The sequence below is a fragment of the Pogoniulus pusillus genome, chromosome 11, assembly GCF_015220805.1.
Source record: "Pogoniulus pusillus isolate bPogPus1 chromosome 11, bPogPus1.pri, whole genome shotgun sequence".
NCBI lineage: Eukaryota > Metazoa > Chordata > Aves > Piciformes > Lybiidae > Pogoniulus > Pogoniulus pusillus.
The window spans coordinates 27049285-27068699 of record NC_087274.1 but is presented as its reverse complement, the minus strand read 5'-3'; the positions used below and the strand labels follow the sequence as shown (position 1 = coordinate 27068699).

Here is a 19415-nt window from a genome sequence, read left to right as displayed (position 1 = left end):
AAGCAACCAACTTTCTCTGTTAAGCTTACAGCCCTGTTTGTGGAAGTTTGGGTTTACTTCTCCAACATCCTTTTCTAAGCAAAGCTGATTCTTTTCACTGCAGCATTTATAATTACCTGAGCATCACATGCCTTCTAGATGCATGTTCTCTGCAAGCTGATTCTATACTCATTCCAGTGTTACTGAAGCTTCTGAGATGGTTTTTAGCTGCTCTAATGGCATTCTCATCCCCAGCAGCAGAAGAAAGAAAAGTGCCACTAACAGAACTTTGGAGCTAATTGTAGAACCTAAACCAGATCCAGGAGAAGAATACAAAGAAAGGGAAAAGAAAGGGAGAAGAAGATACCAGAGCAAATGCAAAGGAATGAGCAGGGCTGAAAGCATAAGAAAAAAAAATAAGGTATTCAATGTTTTAATCACTATTATATACAGGAGAAAAGTAATCTTGGGAGAAGCTTTTTGATATTCAAATAGCAAGCTTTGAAACCACATTCCATTTTTACAAGGTCCATTTTTAGTGGTACTCCAATGGGTAGGGTGAAGCTGGCATTCACTTGGAAAAATAAATAATCAGGAAGCTTATCAGTGTCCAAATTAAAGCACAGGGTAAGCACTGAGGCCTTAGACAGCATGTGAGGCCACACCTGGCACATCTTCCCCTTGTTCATCCTCTAATAAAACTCTTCCATCCATTTCCACAGCCTTTTTTGTTTTGCTGTGCTGCTGTGGCAGCTTCACTGCCCTTCAGACCAGATGCACACCACCATCCAGACACAGACTTCAAAGCACATCAGCCTCCCAGTACAAGCACCAGCTCTGCCAAGATGGCACACAGGAGTTAGTATGAAGGGCTGGTAAAAGGCACCAAAAGTGGCAGCTCACAGAAGGGTCAGATGCTTTTCCCTGGTTTGAGATGTTCAGAGATCAAATTCTGCACTTCAGTTCCTCTCACTTCTGTGCACACCAGCTCTGGGAGAGATGTGTAAGTTACTTTAGAAATAGTTCTTTGCTGTCTTTAAGATTACACACCCACTGGGCCCATGCCACGGACCTAAGAGGTTGGGTTACCCACTTCTCATGATTGGATGCTGTAAGGAAGGAGGTAACAGGTGAGCAGTGGTCATGCCCCTCCTATAGCTGAGGCAGAGGAATTAAAGTCCTGATGGATAGATTCTGGGGTTGGCTATGCACAAGACTGACTACTAAGCCCACAGAACATCATCACTTCAGTTCATCCATCTTTCGAGTGAGCTCAAATGCTATTTCCCCTACAAGTTTCAAGCAGCATTTGTAATTTTTACTATAAATACTCAGTGCATCAAAAGAACTATGAGCTCTCCTGAGAGGCTGTAATGGTCCTCTCATACCCTCCCACTGCTAGGGAAAAAATCCTTCTTGACTTGAAGGAGTTGCCTACTAAGATTGAAACTATTGCAACATTGTGTGATTTGCCTGCTGCTACGTGAAGGATTTAATGCTCAGAACAATTCTGTAATGTTCCATAATGTAGATAATTTGGGTGGTGCTCAGGTGTCCATTATGTAAATTCTACCTCAAAGTGTATCTCCAAGAATAATGTAAACAGAGGAATATAAATTTCAATTAACTTCAATGTCATCAAGGTTAAAAGACTTTCCCATGAGTAAGTAATAAGGCCATGAAGATGATCAGAGGGCTGGAGCACCTCTGCTCTGAAGACAGGCTAAGAGAGTTGGGATTGTTCAGCCTGGAGAAGAAAAGGCTCTGGGAAGACCTTAGAGCAGCCATACAGGATTTGAAGGAGGCCACAGGAGAGGGACTTTGTACAGAGGCATGGAGTGACAAGATGAGGGTTAACGACTTCAAAGCAGAAAAAAATGGATTGAAATGAGACATGAGGAGGCAACTCTTCTCCATGAGGACAGTGCAGCACTTGAACAGGATGCCCAGAACAGCTGTGGAGACTCTGAGCCTGGCAGTGTTCAAAGGCTGGTTGGATGGGGCCTTGTACATGCTGGTCTGGCAGGAAGTGTCTCTACCCATGGCAGAAGGTTTGGAACTAAGTGATCTTGAAGGTGTTTTCCAACTGAATAACACGACTGCTTACATGAGAAAGAGGAGCTAGAAGGCATCTGAAGATTCAGAGATCTCGCCCATCAAGTTTCCATCTGAAATCAAGCTTTAATCTCCAGCTTCTATCCTAGGTCACTTGGGATTTATGTCTATTCAAATGAGGTATATGCACACACTTAGCAGCTGCGTTCGTTTCCTGGAACCCTGCACGGCAGAGGCTGACCAGCAGATGTCTCCAGATCCAAAATAATCACCTTAAAGCGTCAGAAATCCTGACAAACCCTTTCAGACTTCCAGAAGCATGGAAGCACCAGGGGCTGTGAATAATGAAGTACTAGGGAATACTTAACATGTTTTAGCACCAGGCTTGGTAGCGTTAGGGAATGGTTGGACTCGATAATCTGAAAGGTCTTTTCCAACTCAAACAATTCTGTGTAAGCCAAGAGGCTGGAAGCCTGCTATGCTTGTACTGACCTACCGGTTACTGTGGCATTGCTGAGCAGGAGGGCCATGAGGTGCTGGGAAATGGGAAGGTCCTCTTTCCTCCAGTAGAGAACACCACTGGAGACTTGGCTTTCTTGCTCAGATATTCCTGTTCCTCCAAGCTGCTCTTTGTATTACAGCCATGCTTGCATTTTGCACCCAAAGGTAAAGTGAACGCTTCAGTCCTCAGCCCTGCACTCAGGAATTGCTGCAAGAAATGGGGAAAAACAAAGTGGTAATTTCCACCCCCAGCCAAACTGAGGAGCAGAACAGGAAATTTCTGAGTGTTGCTTGCATCAAGATTTGATTATCTGGAGGACTGAAAACTATTTCTTCTAACTTCAGAGTTAGAAGGATTAAGCACAATTTAACATAACTACAGACAAAAGCCTTACGACACACCCCTGAAGCTCAAGACAGCTGCACAACATTCAGTGAACAGGCATTGAAAGTTTATCCACTTCAGAAATATAGACATTTTTATATATAAAAAGGCAGTTACCATGAAAAGGTACAGATTTGCAAAGACAGTGTTCTCTTTTACATCTACTGGGTTACAGAAGGATTTGTAGTTGAAAAATTTGAAGAGCTTATGGTTGCAAAAGTAAAATTGAATACTTAAGAAGAGCCCCAAAGGTGAGCATATTGTCAGATACTGAGAAAGATGCTCATGGCACATGGAATCAACTACTCCTAGAGGAAAATCCACTTTGTAAACACTGTGTAAACACTGCCAGAAACTAGAACTTGCTCTGATCTATCTATATGCCTGAATATCTCTTAAGTGCTTTGTTGGCCATCTTTACAGAGTGGATCAGATCAGGGTAGTGAACCAGAGGGAGAGTGATTTAAAACCAAAGGAATGAGAAAACATCCAATACTCAAAAGAATCTGAAATTCAGGTACTGCATATTCTTTATGCACATAAATTAGATTAGACCTGGGAAAGAAATTCTCCCCCATGAGGATGGTGAGGCACTGGAACAGGTTGCCCAGAGAAGCTGTGGAGGCTTCAAGCCTGGCAGTGTTCAAAGGCAGGTTAGATGGGGCCTTGTGCAAGGTGGTCTAGCAGGAGGTGTCCCTGCCCACGGCAGAAGCATTGGGAATTGGTCCTTTCCAGACAAAACCATTCCAGGATTCTACAAAATCTATTGCAGCAGGAACAGAGATTAAAAGGCTAATATTGTACATGGCTGTGCCTCTTGCCAAGGACAGCAGCAGTTTATTACTTCAGCTCCTATGTATGGTCCTAATATCACATCTCTTTATTAAGGAAAATCCCTTAGGGATCATATATTGGTTTATTATTTCCAGAAACAGAAAAGTTCTTCTTCTAAAATAGCTTTAAGTTTTTTAAGTTGCATCTGTCTAACTGCAACAAGATTAAAACTGCCATGTATGAACTTGGAAAAGGTACAGGAAAAATGTGAAGTTTGTGGATACAGATTCAGACTGACAGAAACTAGATACCTTCTCCTGCTTCCAGCAGTGACAACATTATTTTAGTTATTAAAAGTCATGTAAACGTTATTAGAGTATGAGACCATTTTAACAGTACTTTTGAATCAACCATGTTACTTAAGGGATCATTAAAATAGGTTTCTCTTCTTTATTCATTTTGGCAAGAATATCAAGCCCTTGATTTTAGGATATCTGTCCTCAAAATAATAAGGTATGAATGTTACCAGCACCATGCTAATGCTCATCATGAACAGTGCTGACAGGATGCTAAAACCAGATTTAATTTGCATGCAGCTACCAACTGAGGAGCTATTTAAATAATGGACAAATTCCTGATTATCTAAACAAGCAGACTAGGGCAGGTGTCCTGCCCTGGAACAGATGTGATGAGCTGACAGCTTGATCCTAGGAGAGTGACCAGAGAAATTCTTGGGGTGATGGCAGCACCATGCTCACAGTTTCAGGGCTTTGCTTATATTTTGTTTTAAAGAACCTTTGATCGCAGCAACGCAAGAGAAAACTGCTAGGCAGAACTGGGGGTATTTAAAAGACTCCCTCCTTTCCCTCTTCATCTTAGAATCACACAATCAATCAATGCCCATGACAAATACAAGTGGCTCCAATCCCTCCAGTGGGGCTCCCACGAAAGCCAAATCTCTATTGTTCAAAGTCTATCTGAAGTGAACAATATGAAGTGATGTCAGATGCCATAAACACATCAGCTGATAGGACTCTGGGACTGGCTACTGCAGACACTGCAGTCACAAGTCATCTTTACGCCTGAGCTTACTCAAAAGGCATGTTTTATGATCCTCTTTACCTATAATAAACCAAAGTATTTGCACAAAGTCTTCATGATTTATATGTCAACCATGCAAGTGATACAAAACCTCTTAGCTGAGCACCAGTGCTGACTTCAGGAGTAGTGCCTTCAAGTCAGTTTTAGTATTCCCTGTCACAAGTGAATGCTGAGACACTGTCACAAGTTTGCCTTTTCTGTACTGGTTGTTTTCAGGTCACCTCTTAGTTCGTGTCTGTCTTCCACATTCCAAGAAGGTAATAGCAGCAGTTTTAAGGAAGGTGGAGGTCTCATGGACAGCTTTCACAGCATCATCAGTTCAGATCTTTTAAAAAGAAAAGACCATCAAATCCACCAGCGTGGATTGTAAGGTCCTACCAAGCATTCACTCAATGGACTTTCCACACAAGTCTCATCAGAAGAAATGACCAAAACAGACTCAGTTTCTGCGTGCAAACAGGAGGATCTCCAACAACGGGAAGAGCCCAGGCTGAATCCAAGGGCATGAGGGAACCCATTTGTTCTAAGCCAGTGCATTACACCAGTCACGTCACCTCGGTGTGGAGTAGCCATAAGGACACCGAAGCATCAGACTGTCATGACCAGGTAAGACACGAGTGCTGTAGTATTCAACCAAACTTCCCATGTTCAAAAACATAACATCTGAATCCAGGTAAAACTTGCAGTCCTGTCGCAGAACAAGAACATGTGTCACCATTGGCAGGAATTTACCCAGTTCAGTGTTAAAAAAACAGATCCCCAAACATCACCACCAGAAAGGAGAAGTTCTTCCAAACAAGCTACTGCTTTGCTAATCAGTCACAGAAATAACTCCAAATTAAACTCAGGAGTTTAAGATTCTTTCCTTTAGGATGTGACTGGAGCTGAAATTTAGATGTGAACACACAGTGCAGCTACTGACCTTTTCAAAGATCCTGTAGTTCCTCACTTTTTCTGCAGTTTCATCCCATACAACCAATACCTTGAAGAAGAAAAATGCAACATTTTCAGTCTGTGCTCACAAGCTCTGAGTTAGTATTGAAGAGTCTGTTACAACCCAGTCTAAAAAGACAAGAAATCTTTGGAGTTATGATAGTGATTGTCTCAGATTTTCTTGCTTTAAGAGCATATTTCAATTAAATAATAATAGCAAAGATAAAGTAACTCTAAAACAAAAAGGTTTTTGTAGGAGTGGATGCAACAACTGCAAGTTACCTTTCCCGACTTAGTAGATGAGTTCCTAATGCAGTACAAGCCATTCTGTGGTTGTCCCCGAGGGCTATTAGCTTTAAATGTCCTAAAAATAAAACAGCAGTTACAAGGATGAGCATTTTCTGACTTGCCTAGATCCTTAGAATTCTTAGTACAGCTCTCTGTTTCAGTTGCCATTCATAGTACATCACAGCTGAAAGAATTTCACCCTACTAACATCTGAACCACTAAGCACAGAAATCTGGCTTCTTGTTCCACCCAGCATCCTGGCAGAACAACCTTCTCCAGATGGAGCAAACACATTCTGCAAGTAGCATTAATTCCAACTGCTACATGAGCATAGATTGGGCATTAGAAGAAGCTTCTTCCCCAAATGAGTTCTCAAGCCCTGAAACAGACTCCTCAGGGAGGCGGTTGAACCCTGGAGGTGTTTCAAAGATGCAATGTTGAGGGCCATGGTTTAGCACCAGCCTTGGTAGAAGTAGAGAGTGGTTAGACTGGGTGATCTTAAAGGTGATTGTATGAGCACTAAGCTAACTTCTCTAAAGGATTTTAAACATTTCTATTGTGTTTTGAAACACAATACCTAGCAAAATCATCTTCGGGTGCAGATTTTTGTAGGACTTCTAAGCAACTATTTTAAAGTCCCATCCTACCTTTCAACTTCAAAGGATTCAGAGGTGTTAAGGAATATTGAAGCAGGCAGTCCAACCTGTAAAAATGATGCAAAAAATAAATCACCACCTAAAAAGTGCTACCAAGTCATTAGGTAAGTGAACTACAGCCACCAGTAGATGAGATTATCAATGGTGTTTTACTTTAGACTTCATCCTCCTTTACATCCAGTATTAAAATACAGAATTTATTAAGGCATTTCTTAAAGCCAAATCCAACAGATAAATAATGAAAAAAAATCCCACAGCTCAGTGCTTTCAGAAAGTTGAGGTTTTTGTCCCCTGAAATAATGCATTCTTAATGCTCCTCAAAGTGTAACAGAAGCAAGAAAAAAAGAAGTACTCTTTGAGCACAGATCATCTTCTTGCTCTTACTTTTTCATACTCGTCATCAGAATCATCATCAGGTTGTTTTGGCTTGGAGGGTAGTGCTGGTTTCTCAAATGAGAAGCTTCTAAAACTCTGTCCATCTGGTGGTGATCTCCTGTCAGAAAGAGAACAAAAACTGAAGGACATCTCCTCAGGGAGATAGCAAATATACAAAACCCACTGAAGGGATAATACAACTAGAACTACAGAACAAGTTTCAGTTTCGCCCCCACATCACAGATGAATTTTGGTTTGAAGAGACTTCCAGAGATCATTTAGTCCAAGATCCCGCACAAAGCAGCTAGATCAGGTAGCTCAGGAAGTCATGTCCAGTCAAGTTATGAGTACCTCCAAGGATTCTGTTTCTACAGCCACCTTTTCTAGTGTTTCCTCATCCATGTGGTGTAAAGCTTCTCCTAACATTAGCTGACATTTCCCAAGTTGTGACTTCTGCCTGTTCCTTCTTATCCTATCTCAAGTCTTGCTCTCTCTTCTCCATACCCTCCCCTGCAATAGTTGTAGACTGAGGACAAGAGGAGTGAGCAGTGCAAGGAACAGAAACAGATGCTGATGTGAAATCTTAGGAATCTGACAGAGTTAGCTAACACAGTTGTGGAATTTCATACTTACTGTAACTGAGGATATGACCTCTCTGGTCTGATTTTGATTGCAGGAGGCTGGTGGCTTGGCACAGGTGGTTTTGGGAGCACTGGTGGCACAAACAGTCCAGGTTTACCAGGTTCTCTTGGCACTCTGGGCTCTACTGTTTTTTCAGTCAGTTGTGACAGCTTGGGTTTATTGCTTGGTACTGGAGGAGGAGTCCGTGGTGAAAGGTTTAAGGTTTTTAGCTTCTCGCATCCTTCTGGAGTAGGAAGGACTTGAGCTAGAGGCAGAGGCCCTGGAGGCAACGAGCAAGATTCTTTGGTGCATGCAGGCTTTTTGAAGAGAGGAGGCACAGGGGGCAGCTGTTCACTGGGTCTCCGGCTGGGGGATGGCGTCTTTAGGTGAGGCTCAGCTCGGCACTGCAGCTGTGGCTCCAGGGCATGTAAGGGATCCTCCACTTTGATCTCAGGCAAGCTTCTTTTAGGAGGAGGTGGTGGCACCACCGGCACAGAAGGTTTGCCAGTGAAGGAGTTTGCCCTGGATTCTGAGTAAGGGACTTTTCTGATGTGAGGAACTGGTGGAGGTGGGTAGGCTGGAGGCAGGACCATATCTGCAGAAGAGAACATCCAGAACACATGACACACTGAGGGGAAATCTATTACATCAGAGGGCTTTGCACATTTATCTTCTGACACTCCATCAGCATTTGGTCTGAGTGTACCTAAGATGCTGGGTAAGCATTTAACTTCCAGCACAATTCTGAATGTAATAAAATCCTGCACTTTTCACTCAGACATGCCTTATGCTGACCTAGCAAAGAGTTTTCTGTTTGTTAAAAATAAAGAGGGTACACTAAAAGCATTGACCCTGCTCCAGACTGATCACCAGACACAGGTGATTCCAGGGCAGGAAGACATGTGCTTAGAGGCATGCAATGCTTCTGATAAATTGTTGCTGCTGTTAGTAAGAACTTTTGACCCTAAATACCTCTCAAGATTAGACACTGTGCATTACTTCAGTCGTTTTACCACCTACAGTGCTTTAGATACAGCCAAGCCAAAATGATAATCTAGCATTCTAACATGAATCTTGCCTTCCCTGAGAGCCTGCTGAAGGAAAGAAAGCAATCCCATACCATCTTTCACTATATCAGAGGTATCTGGCTGCAGGTAAGACTCATCCTCTTCTTCCTGGTCATAATCTGCAGATCACAAAAAATATATATATATCTGTCAGATTCTGATAAGTACTCTTGGAACCAAGAGAGAGTATTGAGTATCTACTGCTTTTTAATAAACAGGTATTTGTCAGTTGCACCTAAGAAGAGGTGAAGAAATAATCAAGTTTTGGTCCGCCTCTCTGCTGTTTAGATCTGGAGTTTGCTTACATTTTGATGTCAGTGAAGAAAGCCATCACTACTCACATCAGTGGGAGATGAACTACACTGCACATTAAATTCTAGCCATCTTTCAAGTTATATCTTTCTGATGACACTTCCCAGTGTCATAGCCTTCCTGAGAAAACTTCCAGTCAGCTGCAGAGACAGCTACAGAGATGCACTGGCAAAAACAGTTAGGAAAAACAAATCATCTCCCAAACCTAATCTTAAACTTAACCTAATCTTAGTATAGAAACACGTAAGAATTTTGCAATACAGAAGTCTTGTGACTACAAAACAATTCACTCTTTTGCCTTGCTCTGGCAACAACAACAAAACCGCACCACAATGTGGTTTTGATGCAGCCTTTAAAGTCAGAATCATCCAGGTATGAAAAAAATGCTCCTTCTAGGCAGTGATTTCTCCTGTATGGGAAGAGCCTAGAGGACAATAGGCAGCACTTCCCCAGAGGAATGCATTTAAAAAGAGTAATTGGTAAAAATCAGTTAGCTCCTCTAGTTTTCCTAATTTGCACTCTGCCAGGCTTCCTAGCACAATTGCTATGGCATCCCTTCCACAAACACAGAAGGGTCTGCACCACAGCCCTACGTGCAATGCTGATGAGGGTTTCCTCTCTTTTGCAGCAACTGAACCGGATTTCCTAGATCTTCACAGAGGTTTGTGTCCTAGCCAGGAGAAACAGCCCAGCACTTCCTCTCAGCAAAAGGAGAGCAGCAGCTCCAGTCAGCCCTGCACTCAGACATCTGAGAGGGCGGTGGGAAAAGGCCTGGTGAAGGAACTCCGCCGAACCTTGAGGCAAGGCTCCTCAGGCTGGATTGTACTAACACATCTCTTGATGTGTGAAGCAGACTCCTTGTAAGATTTTACTAACACATCTGTTTATGTGTGAAACAGACACCTCCTTTAAAGATCTGAATGTCTTTAGGTACCATTTATTTTAACTAATGGTTTAGGACACAGATTATCTGCTCCTGCTTCAAAATTACAGCTACACACTTTGTAAAAAAAAAAAATCAAATGAATAGCTACAAATTTCATCAGTTTCCTGAAGCCCTGGGGAATAAATCCTGCAGAATTCAGAAGCAGCACATAAGCAAATCAATCTCATTTGTAAGTGTCTGAGTTTGTCACCTTCATTTTCTCCTGAATGCTGAGAATACTTGATGTCAATGGGACGTTCTACTGAGCCATAGAAACTGTCTGCATCAGAGCCAGAGTCACTGCAAAAGAAAAGTCAGAAAGCTTCTGCATCACTGTGTGGGTATCAGGACAGTGGAGAGGTCTGTTACAGGGCTGCAGCACTGCAAAGGAACGTTGGAGAAGCAGAAGCAATCTATTCTCGTTTCCCAGCTGACAGCCAGATATGTAGCTGCTTTGTTTTTAAATGTCAGCTTTGTGTAAAACAATATTCTTTCAGTAAAAGATTTGTCTTGGTATTCTCTATGTAGTATGGAAAGCCTTTCATGCTTGGCCTTTACTAGTACCTGGTTTTATTTAATATTAAATTACTTCTAGGTGCAAAGATACTAAAAACCAGTGCCAAGAACTAGTGAAAGAGGGATAGAAAGTAAATAATGATTAAGGAGTTATACCTGAATTCTGTTATTGTTTCTTTCTTCTCATGGTAGTGATCAATTTCCCTCCTCAAGGACAGCATCCAATTCTAAATTAGAGTAAAAGTACAACATTCAACACATCCACTTTTAAATCGTTCATTAAAGATGCACATTATCTGTCCTCTGTAACAACAGAGCAACTGTGCAAGCAACCTACACTGAAGCAGTATTTATCCCTGACTTGAGGGTGTAAACTTACCAGTCAAATGTCTGACTAAAATGCTGCAAGAACAAAATCCAACACTACAACTTTCAGGTTGAAAATTTCAAGCTGTCACTTCCAAAGGCAGCTACTTTTTCAGCGTATGTTTACGGGTGATGGATTTCACTGAACATCATCTCTACTTTATCAAAAGTTTAACATACAAACATTTGTTCCCTGGCTAAAAATTCAGAACAAAATCCATGCCATCAGGTATGTCACTTAGAGCCATTCCCTAAATCAGATCTTGAACTAATGCTAACTTAATAGCTGGAACTAAAGACACGATTTTCAGAGAAGCCCAAATTCCAGTGACAGCTGCGTGTCCAGTTCATTTAGATACCAGGCAAGTCCAAGAGTCACTTTCTGCTTCAAGGAGAGCTAAACTGATGAAGGTTACCTTTCGTTCATCTTCAGAAGAAGCTGAGAAAAACCACGTCCTGTGCTTCTTGCTAATGTGAACTAACTTGAAAGGAAACACATTGCTTGATGTTGTCTCCTCAGCTGCCCGCATAACCCTGAGAAACAGAACCTCCAGTAGGTAAAAACCTTCAGCTGATGAGGTTAGTTCTGCTGTGTAAGACACAAAGCTCTGCTAGAAAGCAGTTCTACTGACCAGTTTTGCACTAGAAAAACAGTCCCCAGGCCCAGGAAAATGGCACAACCCCCTGTGTGCATCTGTAGTACTTCTCCATTCAGGTGGCAGAAGGCACAATGCAAGAGTGCAGACAGGAAATGAAGCACTAGTTAAAGCAGCAGCCAGACTTAGATCTTTTGATCAGTCCCATAGTTTTGATGAATTGCATTCAATCCATCTCTCTGCATATGCAATGTCTGCATGAAGTCAGTAGCTAGTGTAAGCCCACTGAATTTTGGCAGCTTTACTGGCTAAATGACAAAAGGCAAAGCCTACACAATTTGATAGGTATACATCTCCTGGGATCTGAGATCAGTGCTTAACCCAAACAACACATGTAGCTCTTGGAAAAGAAAACCATGCCCCCCTGCATTAAGGAAAGGGAGCTTGGGGGTTACAAGTTCTGTGGCACTCACCTGTTGTAACCATTCAAAGAAAAGGCTCCCTGTGGAGATGCAGATGTGCTGCTCTTAAAGTAGTAAATACATCCCTCATGGATAATCACAAATCTCAATGGCCCTAAAAAGAGAGATGTGAGCAAATATAAATCCAAAGGCAGTACATTAACTAGAGCCTCTTAACTTGGATAGAATTATTTAAGCTTATAGTAATCCTACTGATCATGAGTAAAGAGCACAAATTAGCTAAGTGACAGCCTGTTGGTAAGTCGCAGGGTAAAGCTGTCCATTCACAGTTGCAGGACTACAGGTAGTATCTGCAGCCCTTATTTGAGAGGCAGCTGATGTAGTGACTTCAGCAGAAGCTGAAGAGGCTGTAGGTCTGACCTCCACTGGAGTCCCTTTCTAGAAGAATAAGCTGATGTAAGAATGCAACCTAAAACAAACAGCAGGAAGGCAGGCACAGGCTACAGATACTATTTATGTGCATCCCAAACCCATGATGGTATCTCCCTCTCTTCTTTCATCTCAAGCACATAAAGCTGCTGATGAAATGAAGTTTTATTTTCTTTTTTTCAAGGGAGTCAACACTCCTTCCTTTATCAAAGGCTGCAGTCTCTGTCCTTAACTATATAAGCACAGTTTATTTATTCACAGGGAGAGCAAATGAATAGCACATAAATAAACTCTGAATCTTAAGTTCTGATTCCAGAAGGAATTACTGCTTTTTAAGCACAGCCTAACGTTGGCAGTGAGCAAATTTCCATTTCACAACAGCAGGAGGAGATGGAACTATTTTTCCAGTACATAATACCCAGCTGAGGGGAAAAAAAGAAAGAGTACTAATTTCTTTTAGAAAAGAATATTTCAAACTGATACATATCCCAGGAATCTCTTTGTCCTGATAAATCTTAGTTGTGAAGGAGTTGGTGAGAGTTTTAACCAAGCAGAAGAAAATCAACAACAAGATTTCTATCCAAGACTTACAGTTCCAAAGCAATTGAAGGGAATTCTTTCATGCAGTACAATTGCAAAGCAGTACAGATCAAAACGAAGAACAGCCTCGTGAAATAGTCTAACGTCAAAGCTGTTAACGGCCCCAAAGGTAAGCATCTGAAACACTTCAGTTAGTTAATACCTCATTCAACTTACACTTCAGAATCTGCAGCTGGGTGCCTCCTTTTTTATGAAGATACCCTGATTTGGTCACTCCTCCAGGCATTGTCAAAAGGTTTTGTGCTCCAATTGCCTTCATTGGGACTGGCCAGACCTGCTCCTGCGAGGCCATCATCCTGCAGTTCAGAAGAGCTGAAGTTTACAACTTAAGGGTTTTTGTCAAAGAAAGCAGTACCCAGAAACAAAGCTTGTTTCCTTAACCAAGTTTCCAAACGACTAACATGGTTCAGCAGGCAAGTATGTAACACAGACAGATATTCAGAGATTCCAGGAAGTTTGTAACACATAAAAAACCATGGTGCAAAAAGTCCCCATTTATTTTTATACAGCTCTCCAAAGTGACTGACAGCTGCTGAAACGATGGAAGAGTGCTCAGCAAATGTTGTTCAAGTGTTTGTATTTTAAAATGCCCCAGATAATACTGTGCGACTTAGCCAGGCTGGTGAGGAGAAGGGAGAAGCTGCTGATTTCCTAAGTTCTATGCTGCATGCATCCATGCAGTGCAGTTTCCTCTATGATGAGGGATCAGCAGTCCTAATTAGTAGCTCAGTATCCAGTGCTACTTGCTCCTTATGTGTATGTGATGTAGTCCAAATGAAAGCTTCACCCATCTAACACTGGGTGTCATACCTGACAGCATCCTGGGCACGTGGAGTGCAGCCCAGATTGCTGCAAGCTTCCATTTCATTTCTGTATCAACTACTCCTGTCATGCTCCACCAAGCACTCTTTCTGCTGTCATCTCAAACAGGCTATCCAAAAATTTAACTTCTTTAGTAGCTTTTTCTGTCTGATGTGTTACTGTGAGACCTTCCTTTCTTCAGCTCCTAACAAAGCTAGGAAAAAAAATTCTACTGGGAGAAGAAATCAAGTATGAACTGAAGAAGTTTGATCAAGACAGAAAAGGGGCCAGGTAGGTGTAGGGCTAGAGATCTCTCTGAGTGAAAGGCAAACTAATGAGGTTCCAGTTAATTAGTTCTCATACAGGAATAATAGTTTAGATCTGACAGGTCTTTAGGGCAGGAATGAAGTCTAATAGATCCTGTTTGCTTTTCCTTTCCTCCTAAGGGCCATAAAGGAGTCAGTAGTATAGCTCAGAGCAGGAATCCCAGAGCATAGAGCACAATATGTCTACTACTGGTGTTTCCAGCCTGAGAGGCAAATTAGAAGTACTGGAAGTAACATGGAAGTGACAGAGTTTAGTTGAAGGATGAATTGCAACAGTGGAGTAAATATCCATTGTAGGAAACTCAGAAATGAAAGTCAGCTGATGTTCCAGTGGAGGAGTTTAGGATTTTATTAATTGATGGCCTTTTGCTGATAATGCACGTGTGGGGAAGGGTGGAAATTGTTGGCAATTTCCATCATGAGAGTTTAAACTCAAATCCTCTAGGCAGCCTAGAAAACTTAATCACAAAAATTATGTGTTTGTCCCCAGTGCTGTAACACAGGCACAAGCAGAGAAGAGGATCAAAGGCCCTGGAAAGGTTCTTAGAAGACAGCACAAGGCACCACAGTTTCCCAGTTTTCCTCCAGGACCTTCCTGTTCCCCAAAAGGTAAACGACATTTGTTTCATTCAGCTGTATCCTTCCTTCTGCTATTTCCTCTCTGTTCCTATTATGTGATTGAGATCTTTCCAAGCAGAGTTGTTCCTTCCTCTTCCCCCTGCTCCACAATGAAATCTCTAGCAGCAGCAATGTGCTAACAGACCCACGAAGGCGCTACACACAAATATTTAAAGCCTGTCAGTTTGTTGTTTTTTTGAAGATAGCAGAAGTTGACAAACACATCCCTCAAAAATTCCTTCCACATGATTTCTCCACATCTTGCAGTGAAGCTGAAGTGAGGGAAATGGAAAGCGTTACCCAGCTGGCTGCTGATACAAAACCAGGCTGCAAGTGAAGCCATCACTGCTAAGAGTGACTTCCTTGAAATGAGGAACCAAAGGCAAGGCCAAGGCTACATTTTTCTTTTAAGAACAGGCACATCAACATTCAAACATCACAAATTAAGTCACTTCAGTCTGTTTCTAGTTACATTCAAGTAAAAAGATGAAGCAAAAATAAGAGCTTTTTTTCAGACAAATATACTCTGCTGTTGCTCTTCTTGCACTAACTGTAACCTAGCCTCAATGCCATCCAACAGCTTCAGGTTCACCGTGGGGCTGCAAGTCCCATCTTGCTTTCACCATAAAGAACAGAGCTTAAGCACCTAGGCTTCAGGGTGAAACTGTTCCAGCGTGATGTACTTAGGTTGAAAACGGATCAGAAGAGGCAGAGTTAAGTGTCTTGGAGAGGCTATCCAAAACAATCGGTGAGCTGAGATTTCTAGGAAGCCAATGGCAAACACTGGGCACAAGGATCTGCTACCTTAAGCAAATACAGAAAACAAATGTTTGACTAGGTCATGTTGGCCTCCTCTAAAGGAGTAGACAAGTTAGACTGCTCACTGAAGTGTACCTGGATTTCCCCCTCCACCTGAAATGCCAGAACATCAAGCAAACATAAAGCAACAACCAACTCAAGGAGGGGAAAAACAAATAAAATCCAGTTCTACACTGCATTAACTACAGGATTTAAGTGAGGGGAAAACACAGCAGTGTGTCAAGTTCTGCTTCCTCTATTCACAATCATTTCTTACTTTTGACTACTCACTATAAAACAGTCCTGAGAACAGAGACCAAACCTCAGGACTTCCCTATCCCAGCTGAGTAATCAAATGGAGATGTATTTGAACTCTATGGCCAAGCACACAGAACTGAGTTCACCTAATACAGCATGCTACATAAAGGCTTTCAATAGATTAAGAGACTACTATATCTATTTTCTGGATCTCTTTGTGGCTTACAGCACTTCCCATTACATCTGTAGGCTCTTCAAGCACTTTCATTTGCAGACTCATAGGGAGGATTTTGGTATTCTGAATTGAAATGTCTGGGTTAGGTCTCTAAGATCCATTTAAGTACTCTGAGTCTAGTCCCAAGCAGATTTTTCTTCCTTTTTTTTTGACAGTACAAAGCAGCTGTAGGACACTAGATATCATGCATTAAGCTGCTGGGAGAAAGCTGTCAGGATGAGATAACCACAGAAGCTTTATTGCAGGGGTGGGTGGAAGGAAAAAATGGATGCTCCTAAAGATTTTTCTGATCTTGGCATCTGTAACAAGGCTCACTGAAATAGTTCCTTCCACTCTTGATACTCCTCTTCTGAATTTTTCAGTACCTTCCATGCTGCTCCATTACCAGGTACACACAATGGGAAGCACTTAAGGCCCTATAGTCTGTAAGCTCCATGATCATCAAGAACAGAAAGGATTTCCAATCATTTCTTGTGCAGCAACATTCCCAGGCTACGAGCCAAAGATCTCACTACTCCTCCTCACCCCAGGTACATCAGTAGAGTCTCTTCTGTGGACCTGACAATGAAGTCAACAGATAAGGCAGACTATGTGCAATCAGAGCCCAACCATCCTTTCTTTCTGACACTGTTACAAACAGAAGGTAACAGTACTCCAGAATCTCCTAGTAAGATCTACACACTCCAGCCTTCTTTCCACTCACTGATGATGAGCAAGATGCATGTTTTTAAATGAAGTTTTCCACCATGGTCCAATCCCCAGTCTAAGTGGCTACTGAATCAATCTCCTCCCTAACTGCAACAGCAATGAACCAAACCCTCTGAAGCAGAAGATGCTGGCAGCGGACAGCAAAAGCTTTGCACTGTGTTGTTTCTCAGATGATCCCCATGATAATGCCATGCCTGTGGAGGAGGTGTTGGGCCTTATGGTGTAAGAACAGAAATGGTGGACCAGAACTTTATCAGATTTACTTCACCATACAGCAGTGCTTTTGGAAAGACAGAAGAGTACAGTTGGCACTCTCAAGCACAACACAGCTGTCACTGCTTCACATCTACAAACTGGTCCACAGACTGAAAACCAAACCTATTTGCAGTGTATCTCTGATCACAGAATCATAGAATCAGTCAGGGTTGGAAGGGACCACAAGGATTATCTAGTTCCAACCCCCCTGCCATGGGCAGGGACACCCTACCCTAGGTCAGGCTGGCCAGAGCCTCATCCAGCCTGGCCTTAAACACTTAAACATAGGTTTTCACGGAGAGATTGGTCAGGGACTGGAATGGGCTGCCCAGGGAGATGGTAGAGTCACCCACCCTGGATGTGTTTAAGGGTCGTTTGGATGTGGTACTTGGGGATATGGTTTAAGGTGAATCTTGTAGAGTGATGTATCAATAAAGTCAGTCCCAGGCTATCATGAGTGTTAGTTTCCCCGCTACGATACCATTACAACGAGCTGGGGTTTAAGTGCCATGAAAGTCACAACAGCATGGAAAAAAGTGAAATTGCACACTTCATCACATAAGCCAGGTACTGCCAATCTGATGCTGAAGTTTCTTCTGAATCATCACAATGCATTTACCAGCCTCACATTTTGAAGGGAATGCAGATTTATGGGGGTGTGTAGTATGCAAATGTCTGCATCTGAAATAATTTTAAGCTATCCCCTCAGTTAGCACAGAAAGACTATAGCTAGACTGAAGGCTAGGACATAACTTTACAGGCTGAAAGTCCATCTACAAGTAGAAATAAAATTCTGCCACATTAAAGGTCTGGATTACATTACAGAACATTTACTCCTTTTGGCCTTATGAGCTACTGGCCTTCAGCCCAATTAAATCAAGCACAAGCTGATTCAGCTACGGATTGCATCCTGGGAGACCCAGGAGTCCTCAAGTTCTTGCTTAACTTCAGCAGGACATATGGCAGATGTGATCAGTATCTTGCAGCACATAGGCATGAAAACACATTACCCTCAACTCTGAAACTACAGCTGCCAGGAGTTGTATTGAAATTTCTCCCTTGTTCTAACAATATCGATGGTCTGTCCTGGAGCCCAGTTTGGTCATGCTGAAAACAAATGAAAAACAGCTTCCAGAGCTGCAGTGCAAAAACTAAACCCAGTCAGAATTTGTAACAGCTATCTCTGTGCCAACTATGTCCAAGAACATTTTCAACTCCCTAATGCCTCAGAACATCTGATCTTTAAATCCTGTTCTGAAAGTAAAACCTAGTGAAGTGAGATGCTAGTTTCATTCTGAATGCAAGCTTCGTGTAAGCTTACAGATATAACACAGCTTACAGAAAAAATGCATTCCTCATATGACAGAGAGGCAGACTGAAGTTTCAGTCTCTACAAAAGGCTTAACCCACACTGAGGCAGAGATACATACAGCAGAACTGTACAATAAAAGCTGCCCTAGCGTGCTCCCAGCAGTTCTGGACAGAAGCTGGTTCTCCAACTCAGTCATCTAAACATTGCCCATCTGCTCTTAGCACTGCTTTCTACAAAAATTCCAAGTCGCTTTCCCATTCATTAACCATGCCCAGTACTTCCAAAATACTCTTCCACATCTCCCTCAGCTTTTTGGTTACCCATTCCATTTCTCCAACACTTCTAACAGCCCCTTTCACAATAGCTTTCCAGATAGATTAACAGCACAGTGCAAACACTGTGAAGTCAAATACAAGACACAGGGAATGGAGAACTAAGCCTGCCTGAGAAACATTCTTGTGTTTGCTTAGCTTAACTTGCTTCAACTTGTTTGTCTTTTCTGGAACATATTTTCCATCAACACTCTCTTCAGCTCCTCCCCCTTCCACTTTTTTTTTTTACCCTTGAATTTTCTGCAAGAGTTAAAAGTATTTTGCCCCACACACTATATTCTACTCAGATTTAGTCTGCTCTCTACCAAAAAGAGAGAAGATGACAGAAAGCAGCCGGAGAGTCGCACTGACCTGGTGCCCGACCGACACATGGTTCTTCTGCTGACAGTCTCACCAAATGATTGTTTCCTTTGTGTGGACAAAGCCATCAGTAACTTGTGAGCCCTCTCAGGCATGACAGAAGCATCTCTGCACTCCTCGCTTTCTCGCGTGTTTCCAGGGCGAAGGAGGCTGCTGTACGCCCGGCACACAAAAGGCAAAGCGAGCCTGCCCCAACCGCTTGTGCATCTGCGCTGCTCTGCGGCCAGGAGGGACGCCCAGGCAGTGACTTGTTTCCTCTGCTACTTCCTGTCCCCCCGGTGCTAGTGGGCAGCACTATCTCTGTCAGATTTCCCAACGTCCCGGAGAGCCTCTAAATCCAACCCTGCGCAACTCAGGCTCCGCCAACAGCGAGCCCGAGAGCAGCGGGGATTTTCCAGCGCTCCCTGCTCACCTTGCAGCCCTTTCTGCCCGCAGTGCGCTCAGCCTCCCGCGCCGGGAGGGGCACAGCTCAGAAACGCTGCCTGCGGTCAGGTACCTGCCACTGCACCAC

The 19415-nt window shown here is 42.7% G+C and overlaps 1 protein-coding gene across 1 annotated transcript; it reads right to left on the bottom strand.

Annotated features, from left to right (window-relative positions):
- Window positions 1–2965: 2965 nt before the first annotated feature.
- Window positions 2966–19021, bottom strand: SH3BP2 (SH3 domain binding protein 2). The gene is made up of 13 exons (XM_064151581.1): window positions 18896–19021; window positions 13058–13197; window positions 11924–12026; window positions 11271–11388; window positions 10645–10715; window positions 10184–10272; window positions 8789–8854; window positions 7681–8263; window positions 7057–7165; window positions 6664–6719; window positions 6011–6092; window positions 5718–5777; window positions 2966–5483 (listed from the first exon to the last, which is right to left on the bottom strand). The coding sequence occupies exons 1-13, from the start codon at window positions 18997–18999 to the stop codon at window positions 5346–5348; spliced, it is 1719 nt and encodes a 572-aa protein (XP_064007651.1). The 5' UTR covers window positions 19000–19021; the 3' UTR covers window positions 2966–5345.
- Between the last annotated feature and the right edge of the window lie 394 nt (window positions 19022–19415).

Excerpts from the sequence above, each read along its gene's own strand:
- SH3BP2 (XM_064151581.1), bottom strand. The coding sequence starts at position 18,999 with ATGCCTGAGAGGGCTCACAAGTTACTGATGGCTTTGTCCACACAAAGG. Across the intron at positions 6,720-7,056 it reads CTGATGACGAGTATGAAAAA|GTTGGACTGCCTGCTTCAAT; the intron begins GTAAGAGCAAGA and ends TCATTTTTACAG. Across the intron at positions 5,484-5,717 it reads ACTACAGGATCTTTGAAAAG|GACTGCAAGTTTTACCTGGA; the intron begins GTCAGTAGCTGC and ends GTTCTGCGACAG.